The 14,550-nt window shown below is 41.7% G+C and overlaps 1 protein-coding gene and 1 pseudogene across 2 annotated transcripts in view; both read left to right on the top strand.

Moving 5' to 3' along the window:
* Window positions 1-360: 360 nt before the first annotated feature.
* Window positions 361-9,782, top strand: LOC140307632 (DEP domain-containing protein 7-like; annotated as a pseudogene).
* A 409-nt stretch (window positions 9,783-10,191) lies between these two features.
* tcp11l1 (t-complex 11, testis-specific-like 1) overlaps window positions 10,192-14,550 on the top strand; it is a 69,127-nt gene continuing 64,768 nt past the window's right edge. For both annotated transcript variants that reach the window (XR_011915830.1, XM_072386599.1), the window contains exons 1-5: window positions 10,192-10,456; window positions 10,729-10,878; window positions 12,270-12,402; window positions 12,505-12,625; window positions 14,144-14,364. Coding sequence is in view for 1 of the 2 variants with exons in the window: in XM_072386599.1 (XP_072242700.1) it covers window positions 10,737-10,878; window positions 12,270-12,402; window positions 12,505-12,625; window positions 14,144-14,364 (617 nt within the window). In the remaining variant the exon portion in view is untranslated. The remainder of the gene's footprint in view (window positions 10,457-10,728; window positions 10,879-12,269; window positions 12,403-12,504; window positions 12,626-14,143; window positions 14,365-14,550) is intronic.

Below are 14,550 nucleotides of genomic sequence, written 5' to 3' on the forward strand. Positions count from 1 at the left end.
CTGTAAATTGTTTAACTAATAATCATTATGTGAGATGATCAGCAGGAAGACAAGACAGATGCCAGAACATGAAGGCATCCCTGGCTAAAACTCGGGAGAGGATCAAACAAAATTCTCTTTCATTTCTTTTGATTCAACATGAAGCCAAGTCAATAAAACCTCAACGTCTCAATTAAAATCCTGCACCATCGAGTCGAGCTCAGTGTGACTTTGTGGCTGCTGCCATCTAGCGGTAAAAAGTTAAAGCTGCACATGGAGCAGAGGTTTCTCTCGGCATAGACATGCCTGCAGCTGCAGTTTGCGTCGTTCTGCTTGTGCTCCCGCCGGTTCACAGTTAAAGACGTGCGTCCCAGAAGCATTTGCATCCGTCAAAAAAACATGGCTTCAATAAAAGAAAGAGCTGCGGCGTTGAACCTTGCAGAGAAATTGTGTGTGCGTCCTCAAGGTGAGTTGATTAAACTCGCGTTTGAACCAGTGTTGATTTCTGCAGCCCTGGGAGGCCTTATCACGCAGCAACAACCGCAAAGTAAAAGCCATAAAATACTCCGGGGAGTTTTGGACAGGATTCAGAGTGAGTTAGTTACTTTTACTCAAAAAGAAAATTAGTTTAATCTCTCCACTTCCAGATAATTAATCTTTGCCGCCTCTTATGTTTTCCTTCTAGCATCCAGACTTTCTGGTGGTTTTGAGCAATGGTATTTTTCTCTGGACGCTGGCTGCTTTTTCTCTGTCTTTGAGCCAGACCATTTTCAGAGGATTGTATTGTTTTGTTTGTTGAGCCTCGTCACACTGACATGTGAGTCATTAAAGCGTAAAAATTGCACCTAACTCAAGGAATGAACCAGCGTTGTGTCTACACATAACAGACAACTTTGCAAAGAACTGGTTTTGGTGAGAGCTCCTGTGTTTCTCTTATGTTTGCTCTTGTTTGTACTCTGATTCTCTGCATCTTTCTCTTAGCTCTCGGAGTTGCCACCAAGCCAGTCCAGTCTTCTTCCATGTGGTGCAGCCTAATCTCCCACCTCAAGTCTACTGTGACAGTGAAGCGCAGACTGGTCCACCTCAAGTCCCACAGCGACTGCTTCCTTGGTTCAGAGGCTGTGGATGTCGTGTCAGAACACATTACTCACGCCAGGGGTTTTGAGGGTGTGTTTCTATGGATTTCTAATTCAACATCTGAGGATTCGATTTTACCCAAATCACCTTTCGTGACTTCAGTTTTAGGCATTTAACCCATCTGTTTGGTTAAAACTAAAGGTGCCAGTGTGTCACGGGACAAGGTGATGTGTGTGTGCCAGGCCCTGCTGGAGTGCAATGTGTTTGAGGCAGTAGGAACCAAAGTGTTTGGCAAAAACAAGAAGCGGGATGTGTTTCAGGACAGTAAGAGTGCTCTGTACAGGTTTGAGACGATGAATACACAAACTTGTTTGAAAATCCATAATTGAAATCAGATAATCCAGCAATAATGGAAGGTGAATGTGCTGTCACGGTGCACTTACATTAGCCTGTGCCTTCACACAGGTTTGTAGGTGGATGTACGCCTTCAGTAGATGAGTTGGAAAAAGGTGTGCTTGTGAATGGGATTCAAAGACTCTTCTGCAGAGCTCCTCCAGACCGGTATTTGCTCTAAAATGTTCATCTTACAACTCTCAGTCGCATGAATCTAAATTGACACACCATTAGCAGAAGTTCTGTATTTTATGAAGTACGACAGTGAAGTCTTTATCTGCTTATGATAATTCATTATTTGTCTTGATCCATAAAGAGTTTCCCAGGATGTCATCAGTGTGAGCACTCAGCTGTCTTTGTTTTCCATCTCAGGCCAGAGAAGCAGATGTGTCCCACTGAGCCACACGTCCAGATGTCCACCCCTGTCAAAGTCTGTGAGGCGTCTATGTTGGTCAGCCCGCTTCAGACTCGTCTCACTGCTAACCTTTCATTGGAGCCACTTGTGGACAGTCTAAGCCCCAGCAGAGCACTGACGGACTCGGTTTTACCACAGTCGTGTAAGTCAGTCCTGTGACCCTGTTTACCTTCATTACCATGTGCCTTTTTTCTTACCCTGAAACACACAGTTCCGTTAAAAAAAGAAAAAAAGAACAGTCTGCAGCCTCCAGTTATTTCTTAAAGTTTTTCCAGGGAAACATTTACATCCCAAAGCTCTTTTTCGGATGTTGGCTGCCTTTTGTTCCGTTCTCTGTCAGATGATCCCACACTGCTTCAGTAATGTTGAGGTCCGGGCTCTGGGGAGGATTCATCCCTCCATAAGACCTGTTGCCACTGATTTTCAGTCCACTTCTTGTGTCATTTGGCATAGCTCAGCCTTTTCTCCCTGTTTCCCTTCCTTAAGAATGGCTTCTTGACAGCCACCCTTCCACGGAGACCATTTCTGATGAGGCTTGGGCCAACAGTAGATGGATCAGCTGAAGGTCCAGATGTATCTCTCAGGTCCTGTGTCAGGTCTTTGCTGGATTTTTTCCCTCTTTCTTAAGGACATTACTTTCAGATACTGTTCATCTGCTGTAGATAGGGGCTTAACAGCCAAACAGAAATGTTTCTCTGTAACTGGTCAGGTATAATGACTGGAATGAAAATGGGTGAAAAAGGAGCCGATGTCCAAAGAAAAGCTTTGAAAGATGCACATAAAGTCTGGAGAACTATTTCTCAAGACCAAGTCTGGCTGTTTAGGAGCAAAATATAAAAATTAAATGACAAGTGGATCAAGACTTTTGCAGTGTACTGTATGTATATTTTTTGGAGGGAGATGGCGGAAGAGCTACATTTAATCTACGGATGTTTTTTTTTCAAGGGAATCGATCGTATCCCAGAATGTGCTGGGCATAAGGCATGCAGGGCCAAGGGTGCCTTTTGAGGAATATTATCGGTTTCCTGTTCCTGCTACCATGCTTATCTGTTCACGTTTTGTTTTGTTTGGATGAAAAGTTTGTCAGAATGATCAATTCTGGACAAACTGAGAAAGATGAACACCATAGATTAATTGGTTTGGCAGCACAAAACTGATGCGCCACCTCCACTTACATTCCTGCGTACTGTAAATCATGTTAATGGACTCAGTGTTGGCAATTCCTGCCAGATTAAAATGTACAGACCCCCGACAATTTTGCAGCAACTAAGAGCTGTACAGTTCAGAAGCCATTTATTTTTGTTCTACAGTGGTAGATGAGGTGTGGCAGGAACAGACCTTGCACAGGCTCTTAAACCTCGTGGAGCTCCCCCTGCTGGAGAATGTGCTTCAGTGCATCCAGAGCCCAACCTCTCCACCTCCAACCAACCTGGTGGCTCATGGTAACCCCGACCTGATCTACAGCAGCAACCACCTGGACAGACATATCCTCAAGGCCTTCAAGAACTCCCAGTATGATTGTCTTTGAATCTCATGGTCTCTTTCTGCATTTATTCACACTAACAAGGAGTTGTGAGGTTTTGATTAGTGACTGAAGTCTTTAAGTTTCTTCCTATGAAGGTCTTTTTACACGGTTCCTCAGGTTTCATCTCAGAAATACCAAAGCACACTTATTGCTTTGGAAAATGTTATCTTCACATGAAAATATCGCCTACAATTGATGAGCTAAGCCTAACACAAAGGCGGGGTACCAACCACACTTTAGATTTTACGGTTTGAAAGGCTCGTATTTGTTTCCTCTTTTTAGAATAGCAGGGCTAGTTTTTTACCCATCTCCATCTGCTGATGGTGGTGCTATTGATCAAATATTCATATCTTCCAAAACTTGAGAAAATGATAACTGTTTGTCCAGCTGATCCACACCCGTTTTAAAGAGTACGCTTATTATGTACCGTCTTTATTTTTTACATTGCATTTCCTCTCCTTACAAATTTCTTTGTCACACGTCTTGCAAGCAAGAAAGACACACGTGGAGAGAGAAGTTGAGGGAACAGGCTATCATAGTTTAGAGCTGTCATTTTAAACGACAGTATGTCAGTGAGGTGTGATGCTGCTGCTTGCTCTGATGTCTGTCCACTGTTTTGTTACAGCCCTCTGCTTTATTTATGATTACATTAACAGTATCCTTAACAACATGTAGAGTTTCTTCTAAATTTGATTTGCATGGTAGGATCAGTGCGTTACGCCCACTTTTATATGTAATGGATGCTGAAAAGACCTCCTTTCTCTGCTCTTCTTTGGGTGCATTTTAAAAATTGTTACATCGTTCAAGATATTTGATTTCCAGTTAACATGTTATGAGTTCTGGAAGTCTGTCTGCTTCAGGCTGCAACAGGAATTCCAGCATACACAAGAAGGGTGACTGCTCTCAGTGCAAAGAGTTGTTTGCTGCTGTGTTAAGCCTCCAAATATTTAACTCTAATCATACATTTCCATGTGTATGCTCTTGTGCTTCCCTCAGAGAAGATGAGTGGCTCTGTGCAGCTCTGGATTGTTTGGACTTCCTCCCTGACCAGCCTGTTGTGGAGCTGAGCAGGGAGCTGCCTCACTGTTTCCCCCAAGAGAAGGAGAGCAGCAGCCGAGAACCGGCGGGCAGCAGCATCCAAGTGGGAGGCAAGTGCTTCAAGTCAGTACGATAATCAGTGGGAGCTGGTATCCTCACTTCTAAAGTGCAAACCTAAGTCTGTCATTCATTTATTTGTTTGAAATTTTGATTAACAGACAGTCCAAAGACGTAGTTTTCGGTGTCTTCACCGACCAGCATCATTGTTTTTCGAAAACATCAAATTTAATATGCAACACATCCAAAACAAAAAGTTGGGAGAAAGACGGAGGGAGACAGGGAAGTTTTTAGAATATTAAAGTGTTCTGGAAGACTCTACGCTCAGCAGATTAATTGGTGAGTCTGTCATTACTGGGTATCCTTATTTCTACAGTATGTGGAACGGAAGTGCCATTAGATTTGGGGCCTGGCTTCATCCCCTCTTTCGTTGTAGTCTCTCAATAGAAAGACGATTCGAGACAAAACAAGCAACATGTTTTCCTTTTGCTTCAGCAAGTCATTCATCTTTTGTTCTATCCATCTCCATTGCGATTGGCCTTTTTAGTGCACTGAATTCGTGCACGAGAAGTGAGGCGGCAGTGACGACAGAAAGCAAATGGCTACCTTAGCACGTAACACACAATCCTCTCTCATTTGTCATCTTCATTTCTCCAAAACAAGCAACAGCTTCACAACATGTGGAGTGAAGAAACTGGTAACCATAACTCAAGAGAGACAGATCTGTAGGACATTAGCAAAAACAAAGCACATGCTGCTACTTTCTACACAATCTTCAATTGTTCATATTGTGTTATGTTCATAATTCTGCCTCCACTGGCGAGCTGGAAGTTGGCTTTGTGTGCACTGTAGATGTTACATTAAAATCCAACAGTGGTAACTGTACAGTGTTAAAATCTGAACTTTGTTAACTCTAGGTTTCAGCGGTGAGGGGCAGACTTGTCTCTCCCAGAGCAGCTTGGCCCAGTGTAAGCTGCTGCTGTTTGGGACTCTGGTCAAACATTACAGCACCACAAACGGGCCCCCTCTGCTGCCTCAGCACATGACTGACATCTACACAGCCATCACCGACCTGCTGGGTAAGAAGCAAAACTGCGACCCAGACGTTTTGTACGTAACAGAGCATCTTTTTCATGTAACTCCGGCTGAAATAGCAACAAACTGAATGTTGTGTACCTTTCTGGCTCCTTGGTGTACGTCTCTTTTTGGGTTTTTAGTGAAAGCCAAGTTAGATAAGGCTCTTGAGGCGCTGCAGCTGTGTCTGAAGCTGCTGCCACAGAGCAGCAGAGAAGAGCTACGCAGGCTGCTCACATTTATGTCTCTGGCAGCTGATCCACAGGGGATAAAAGTGGACAAGGAGGTGAGAACAGGGGCGTTATTTACCCTTGAAACAGACGTTCTTTAGAAATGAATACCAGATAGTTAAAATGGTGCAGCCTCTTGCAAAGCAGCATGAAAATTAGTTTCTTCCACATATCTACTCCCCAATGTCTGTATTTTGACAGATGGAGAACAGACTGGCAGTGAAGAAGTCCTTCTCCCGGGCAATACTACACAGCAAGTCTTTTTCAAAGGAGAAAGAGGACCTTATGTTGGTCTTTATGCTTAGCAACATAAAGGAAATCTTTAAGGTAACTGAGCGCTATTGGACTGCATTACACCACTCCCCTAAATGGATCTCTGGGTACTTTAAAAAGACAGTGCAGCCAGTTAAGTGTTTCTCTAAAGTGACATCACTAAACTTAATGTATCATTGATGAGTGTTTGAATAGTTTTATTCGGTTGCACAGATTGTGACTTAATGTTTAAAGTCTTTAAAGATGCTCAAATAGAATTTATTATTGACATTTCAATGGATGGATAAATCGCACCTGTAACCTGCCTTTTACAAGGTTTACAGGTCTCGTGTTATACACTGAGGGGCAACAGAAAAAAGCCTATTAGAGACTATGATCAAGCAGCAAAAAGTGTGGGCCCCAGACCATTTTAACTGCCTCAAGACTGTGCTGACATACAGTTTTCATTACAAATGTCTAAATGAAATAAAAGACATTCGTTGTAATCTGTATCTGTATACAACTAGAATGTTCTATTCTAACTGGGGTCTTATCCACCTTAATTCCCTGTAATTCTGCTCTAAAATCCCACTGTAGAAGCCAGGTTCATACAGACATTAGAAGACTCATTGCTGGCTAGATGTTAATGTCCGTGGTCCACAGATTCTGAATTGAATGTTGCAAAGATCCCAGTTGAGACCAGCAGCCTTTAATCAGAGATGCTGGTAACTTGTTACACTTCCAATCCCACGACTAGCAGCGGTAGCAGCCATGTTGAATGCTCTGCCTCTCAGAGGGCTTTAATTCAAGCAGCGACATAGTAGCATATCTTCTATGTAAGTAGCTAGCTCGAGTAGCTACAGAAAAGCTTGTGCTTTCATCCATTTTCAGAAACTATTTTGGAGCATTATTCTAACTGAGTGAGTGTTTCATACATAGTGTAAACATTTAGTTGCCTTTTCAAGAATTCAACACTAAAACTCCTGGAGTGTTGTTTCCAGTTAAATAATCCAGTTTAATTCAAATCGGAGCCTTTTTTAAACTCATTCCTGCCCTGACAATGCTGCACTGTGTCACTAACGTTGTTGTATAATCAAATTAGGCTAATTTTTAAAGTTTTGTTTATGGGATCAATGAAAAGAGCAAATGACAGTTTAATCAATGCTTCATTGTCTTCCCTCCAGATACCGGGGGCTCTGCACAAAGGAGTCAGTGACAAGCTGGCCAGCCTTGCTCAGGGCAAACAGCCCGATGTGACGGGTGCAGGTAAATGTCAACAGCAGTGTCCAACACTTGGACTATATTTTAGAAACTGAAGAAAGTAGACTGAGACATACTTTTTTTATTTTATCGACAACACCACTTTTATTACCTGGAAAAAAATATTGAAGACTGACATCAAAGAACATTTCAAATATTTGTTTTTAGATTTTGGTTTTAAACTCTTTTAATACGTGAAACATGTAGGTTTCGTGGTATTTCAGCTTGTAACGATGCTGTTATTTATTTTAAAGCAAAAGGTTTTTTAGAAAACTCACTTGTATCCATTACAGATTATTTCTCAAACACTTCAAATGTGTGGAATTAGTGAAAGAAGAGCAAGCTTTCTTCGACTTTTCCTGGCATGTTATCTTGAATATTTTCAAACAGGGTGGTGTCTTGAGGCTTTGCCTTGTTCTTTATTCCTTATCCAGGTTTTTTAAATATACTTTTAAAGCCACATTAAACAATATTCTTGTGTTAAAGCAGACAAGTCTTACCTGTGACATGCAATGGCCAAAATACCACAGAAATAATACAACTTCTCTCTTTTAAATCATGAATTTACAGCTTTTCATTGCAACTAGTGTGGATTTGAACACTTTATTACCCAATGAGAAAACATACAGTCTCTAACCACAGATAGGAAGGACTGGACTGGAAGAACATTGATCGTTTCTTTTCTTTATTAAGCGATTAGGATTAGCTGTTGATTGCAAAGTAAAAGGGTCCCACTGAATGAGATATTTCTGCACAGATGTTTAGCTGCTGACTTTGACACCTAATTATAAGCTCCCAAGCACAGAAAGAAATGTTTATTTGTTGAATTTTTTATTTTGTATTATATTCATTGAATATTCAATTCAAGGATACAGTCCTAATCAAGCCATTTTTAATCCAATTCACTATAGTACAATCATAATCCAATTACATTTAATTCAAGTCATAGAAGACAAATTTTAGAAAAGTTGCAGAGCTAAGGAAACCAACAGATGGCATTGAAATTTCTCTTCCATTCAATTCCCCATTGTAAGCATGCACAAGGTGGCGGTTTTATTATTTCCCCTTTAACTACGTAACTTGGAGTAACAAAACCACATTTAATTATCTTCTGGTGCAGTTGTTTTGTAGTCCAAGCATCTTGCAGCTTGTTGTTTGGGTTTGCTGGCCTGTGACTTCAGTGTTTTGGCTGACACTCTTTTACATTGTTCAGTTTATTTTAATCCAGTCAAAAAAACTCCACGGTAGTAGAAGAAGCCAAGGTAAAGCCATCTGGAATAACTGTAGACGGTATCTTCCCTGAAGCACTCGGGTCCAAATACAACACATTTGGTTTTGTCTAAATGTAGGAGCAGAGAAATCAGCCATTGAGGTTTTTACACGTCTTTCAGACATATTTGTAATCTAACCAAAAGATTGGTTTAATCTTTATTCATAGATAAATATAACCGATCGGTGTAAGAGTGGAAATTTATGCCATGCTGTCTGATAAAATGATTGAATGGAAGCATGTACAAACGGAAAAGAATCGGTCCAAGCACAGATCCCTGAGGAACTCCATAACTTACTCTGGTGTTAGAGGAAGATTCTGTTTGCATGAACAATCTGTCAGATAAAAATGACCTAAACCAGCCTAATGCAGCTCCTTTAATCCAAATAACAACATGTAGGAGTACTGATCTTATTACACACTACCTGCCCAGCACAGCAGCTGAGTGTCAAAGTTTGTTGATAACTGTTCAATATAGGTGAGCTTCAACGAAGCAGATATTTCCCTCAGGAGTGTGTGGAGACCAAAATTCAGAGGTAAAAGCTTCAACTTCAGCTTCATCTTCAATGTTTAAATGGCTTTTCAAGCTTTTAACATCTTTTTAATCCAATTTTGTGTCTCTAAGTGACCAAAACAAATCAGTTCACACCGTAAACAAAGAAAAGTATCTGTTGCTTCTGTGTTAACATGTTTTCTTTTCTCTTTGTCCTGCAGGTTCTACGATCAGTCAGCAGGTCTCCAGCAGGACTTACACTGAAACCACAAAGGAGACCACGAACCAGGAACTGTGGGTGCTCTTAAACAGCATCCACCTGGATATCAAGGTGTCAGCCAAGGAGCGGAAGCGTCGCCTCAGACAGTTTTACCAGTCCCACCCAGAGATATTCAACCAGTACTTTGGTGACTCTGCTGTCAGTGAGCTGTAGATGTATTAAAAGAAAGGTTTTTGTTATGTTTATTCGTAGTTATCTATAGATGTACTTTTTGTGTTTTAGTGACATCTTTTTGTTTGTTTTGAAATATTTTTTTGTTAAGTATCTGACTCAAACAAAACACTGTAAACAAAGAAAGTTGAGGAAAAATTAGGGTTCCAGCTGCAGCATTTCTTACTTTACTCAGTGAGGTGATTATGTATTGTGTGGACTTAGGTTCTGTAGGTCAAAGTGTTGTCCTGAACAGACAGAACTCTTCAGATGAGTAAATTAACAGAACCGCTACAGCATTTTGCCTTTTTCCTCAAGTTTTCTCAACTATTCGTTGTGTTACAGTAATGTTTGTGACTAACAGTCAGAGTATTGTAAATATGTGAATATGAAAGATGCTTTCAGGATGTTTGCACATGTATTTGCTTTATTATTAAACAAAAGCCATTGTATCACAATCTTTTCATTAAAGACAATGTCTGTCAAATGTATTAATAATGAAACTGATTCAAATAAAGATTTGATGTGATAAAATATTATTACCCCAGCTGAGATTTTTCTGTATCAATTAGAAGAAAGAAGATGGCAAAGTTGTGTAGAGGGACCAGCTCAACAAATGAATCCTTAAACCAAATGAACTGACTGGTGAGGAACAGGAGAGAAAAGGCTCGACTTCGACGTCACTTTAGCCCCACCCAGTACCGGAAGAGTCTGACCCGTTGGAGAAACGGCTGCGACCTCAACAAAATCAAGTATCCGAGGATGAAACCAAGCCTCCCTTCGGTAGAGGACGGTGTCCGGCAGTGAGCGGCTGTGAATAAATCTGTGGCCGTGAGAACGGAGCTATATGCGGGTTATAAAGGAGTCGCTGTGTCATCCGGCTTTGTTGTTGTTGACAAAGAGCTGAACAACCCCATCGTTGGATAAGTTGAGCCCACAGCTAACCCATCTCTCAGCTCCCAGGTCAGTACCGCAGACCAGACTGAAGACAGACCCAGTACCGGTTCTGTTTACTTCTGTCGTGTTCACCACTTTAGCATCGCTTTGACTCTTCTCCCCCTCCTCTACCAGTGATGATGATGTCATCATTTGAACAGCACAAAAATAGCCCTCCACATCCTCTGTTTGTGCGAAAACACGAAAATCCAACGTGTAACGATCATAGCTTCAAGGTGTAGCATATCTGCGCGTGTAGCTTTAAAAATGAACCACCTCTATAACCTGTTATCCTCCAGACTCCAGCATGCCAAAGGACACAGACCGTTTCCAGAGTGGAGGAGACAAGGAGGCGAAGGAGGCGAGGGCGCAGGATGCCTCTGAGGACACGGTGAGGAAGAGGGTCAGGGCAAATACTCCGAGCCCTCACAGAGGGAATACTCCACAAGGTGAGGTGCAGGGTTGTTTTCTCTCTTCATTATAGCATCTAAAACAGACGCACAGTTAGCATTAAGACCCAAAATGAATGTTTTTGTTTGAACATTGGCTGCTTTTTCACTCATTTTCAGTCCAGTCCAGTTTTTAGAGGACTGTGTCACCTAATATGCCACTTAACACTGACCTATGAATCATTCAAGCATAAAAAAGGTGCCAAACTCAAGAGATGAACCAGTGTTGTGTCTGCACATAACAGACAACTTAGCAAAGAAGCCATTTTAAATAGAGTCTTCAGGCACTTTGTTTCCAGCAGCCTGTCCTAAAGACACATAATTTGCTCCCATTTCTTTAGTTGCATCTATGAAAAATCCCAAAGATAACACGGTTTTAAAGCAAAGGAGGAAACTGAAGCATAGGAGAAGGATAAAAGAGTGTTCCTACTCACAACAAAACGTTCAGAGATGATGCCTCTGTATTAAATGTCCACCACGAAGACGTAGAAATGTTGCCACAAACAAAGACAAACACTTTACACCAAGAAGGTGGTTTCCAAAGCTGAAAGCTTGGCGTATCTCTGTAAGCTGTGCGTCGTGTCCTTAAAGGTGGATCCTTAAAGTTTTTCACCACAAGGGGCAGGGTGACATCAAGTGGGGAGAAAACTCTTCTGTCTGCTCTGTGGGGCACTCGTGGCTTCTTTCATTTTAGCTGGACAATCTTGAGGAAAAACAGCCAACTAACAATAAGACAAACGTGCTAATTGTGGTCCTTTGGCACAATAACAGAGCAAGCTTTACATGTCAAGGGTTTTCATTATTTGATAATGTTATTACAGCTTTGGGGGGCTTTGTGTTCATGAGTAATAGTGGTTACTGGCTCCTCACATCAGGACATAACAGACTGGATGGGTTCTTCTAAGTCTGTAGGATGTCTGTAAGGATGACACCTTTCTAAGATGTAACATTCAACTCAGCCCCTCTGAAAGAGGAGGTCGTGTTTCCTTCTTTTTCTTTGCTCTGGTAAATGTACATATAAAACTCTCCCACCAAAATTTTCTCTTCCACATTGTTCTTTTCCGTCTGCTGTTATAGGCAGAAAACCTTTTAAAATTAGATTAGCTGTGATTTCCAGATTGTTCCTGTCATATGATTATTCCCGCTGGTGTTTTTTCAAATATAAGCTTTACACAGTGTTACACGTGACAGATGATGGCATTAAACATCTGAGTGAAACATTGTGACTCTGTGTTTATGCTCATAGCGATGAATTGGATTATTTCTGAGGCAAAAGAACAGAGAGTTTGAAAGTAGGAGTTCACCCAGTTTCTTGTCCTTGAGCACTGTTTGATCTCCGACTGAAAGTCTCCTGATTTTGTGTGATTAAAAACATGTTTTCATTCTCACAGCCAGCCCGCCCAGGTTCGTCTCTGTGGAGGAGCTGATGGAGACGGCTAAAGGAGTCACAAACATGGCTTTGGCTCATGAAATAATGGTCAACCAGGCTTTTCAAGTCAAGCCCACTGAGCTTCCTGAAGGAAGGTGAGGATTTGGTCTGATACTGGAAATGTTTTTCCTGGCTTTGTCTTACCGTGAGCTCTGTGTTGCTGCAGACTCAGGAGTCTGTCTTTTGTTCTGCTACAGTTTGGAGCGCAAAGTGAAGGAGATCATGCACAAAGCATTCTGGGATTGTTTGGAAGCTCAGCTGAGAGAGGAGCCGCCATCATACGACCACGCCATCAAACTTCTGGCAGAGATTAAAGAGGTGAAGTCTCTGATAAACAGGAAAATGTATCAGTTTATTAACACACAGATCAGTTGTTTAATTGGTCGGACTCGTACAAAACATGAAAATAAAAACATTCTTTGTGGATTTCAGTTTGATACGAGACGTCCCTGATGCCTGCACGGTTTCTCATTTATAGAGAGCTGTTATTGTTCCTTATTCTTGGGCCTCACCTCTCCATTAATGCCCTTAGGTGAATGAACAATTGTTTGATCATTTGGAAATGTTGCCTTCTTTTGGCCAGGCTTCTTGAAGGACATCCCAAAGCTCTTCTTTGGATGTTGGCTGCCTTTTGTTCCGTTCTCTGTCAGATGATCCCACACTGCTTCAGTAACGTTGAGGTCCGGGCTCTGGGGAGGATTCATCCCTCCATAAGACCTGTTGCCACTGATTTTCAGTCCACTTCTTGTGTCATTTGGCATAGCTCAGCCTTTTCTCCCTGTTTCCCTTCCTTAAGAATGGCTTCTTGACAGCCACCCTTCCATGGAGACCATTTCTGATGAGGCTTGGGCCAACAGTAGATGGATCAGCTGAAGGTCCAGATGCATCTCTCAGGTCCTGTCAGGTCTTTGCTGGATTTTTTCCTCTTTCTTAAGGACATCACTTTCAGATACTGTTCATCTGCTGTAGATAGTTCTTTAGGCCTGACACTTCTTATTTTGTCCTCCACTTGTCCAGTTTCCTCAAATGTTTTAAGGACACACTGCACACCATGCTGAGATATGCCAAGTTTTCAGCTAATAGCTCTTTGGGAATCACCTTGTTGCTGCAGAAATGCTATTTTCTGTCTGTCAAACTGTGTTGTGTTTGACAGTTTTTAAGTTATGTTATGAGTAGACACAACACTGGTTTATCTCTTTGTTTAAAAAAGCCACGTTGAACCTCTCAAATGGTTTTATTTCATATTTAAACTTATTCTTTTGAGGCTGAGCCATGATTGTTTCGTGGTCAGTGACAGCTGAGTTCAAATCGACATCTTGAGGTTTTTCAGAAAAATTAGGTGTTAAATGGCTCTTTTCAAACATCCATCCTTCCATTTTCTAAACTCGCTTAATCGGTCGGTCGGGTCGCGGGGGGGGGCTGGAGCTTATTTCAGCGGTCATCAGGTGAGAGGCGAGAGGGCGAGTCCATCACAGGGCCTCTTTTCAAAGAATGTTTGGATTTTAGGATTTCTAAAAGCTTCCTTAACTCTAAATGGGTCTGAATGATTATATAAAGTATATAAAATGTTGGGAAAAACAAAAATCCTTAATTTTCCTTTTTATATTTCTTGCATTTTGTGCCTCTCAAAACAGTCGCACCTTGATTAAATGCTTTATGTACAAAAATGTGCAAACATTTGAGTCGGAATCTGGAATAAGAATGATTTGAAAAGATTCGGGTCTTGTTCTAGAGGCCGACGTCTCTTCACATGTGATCCTGTATATTTGAGGAGGTCCCGGCTGAGGGACTTCTAAGGCTTCTATCTACCTTCCTTCATCTCTACTTTTAATCCAGACACTGCTGTCTTTCTTGCTGCCGGGCCATGGTCGCCTGCGCTCCCGTATTGAGGAGGTTCTGGATCTGCCTCTAATCCAGCAGCAGGCTGAAAACGGAGCTCTCGACATCAGTCAACTGTCCCAGTTCATCGTTGGGATGATGGGCTCCCTGTGCGCTCCCTGCAGAGACAAGGACATCAATGAGCTGAAGGAGATCACTGATATTGTGCCTCTGCTGAAGTAAGCCATGAGATGAGAGACAGAATGCTATTAGCTCTGCATGTCCCAGGCTTTAGTTTATTCTTAGATCATGTCATTTTATCCCCCTACATCACAGTGCAGAAGTCAGTTTGTTGTGGAGTGATGTTCTTTTGTTTGGATGGCCAAATTGGATTAACAGCTACTCAATACAAAAGCAGACCCACC

Source organism: Leuresthes tenuis, unplaced genomic scaffold (genome assembly GCF_036924035.1).
Source record: "Leuresthes tenuis unplaced genomic scaffold, fLeuTen1.0.hap1 SCAF_5, whole genome shotgun sequence".
Lineage (NCBI taxonomy): Eukaryota > Metazoa > Chordata > Actinopteri > Atheriniformes > Atherinopsidae > Leuresthes > Leuresthes tenuis.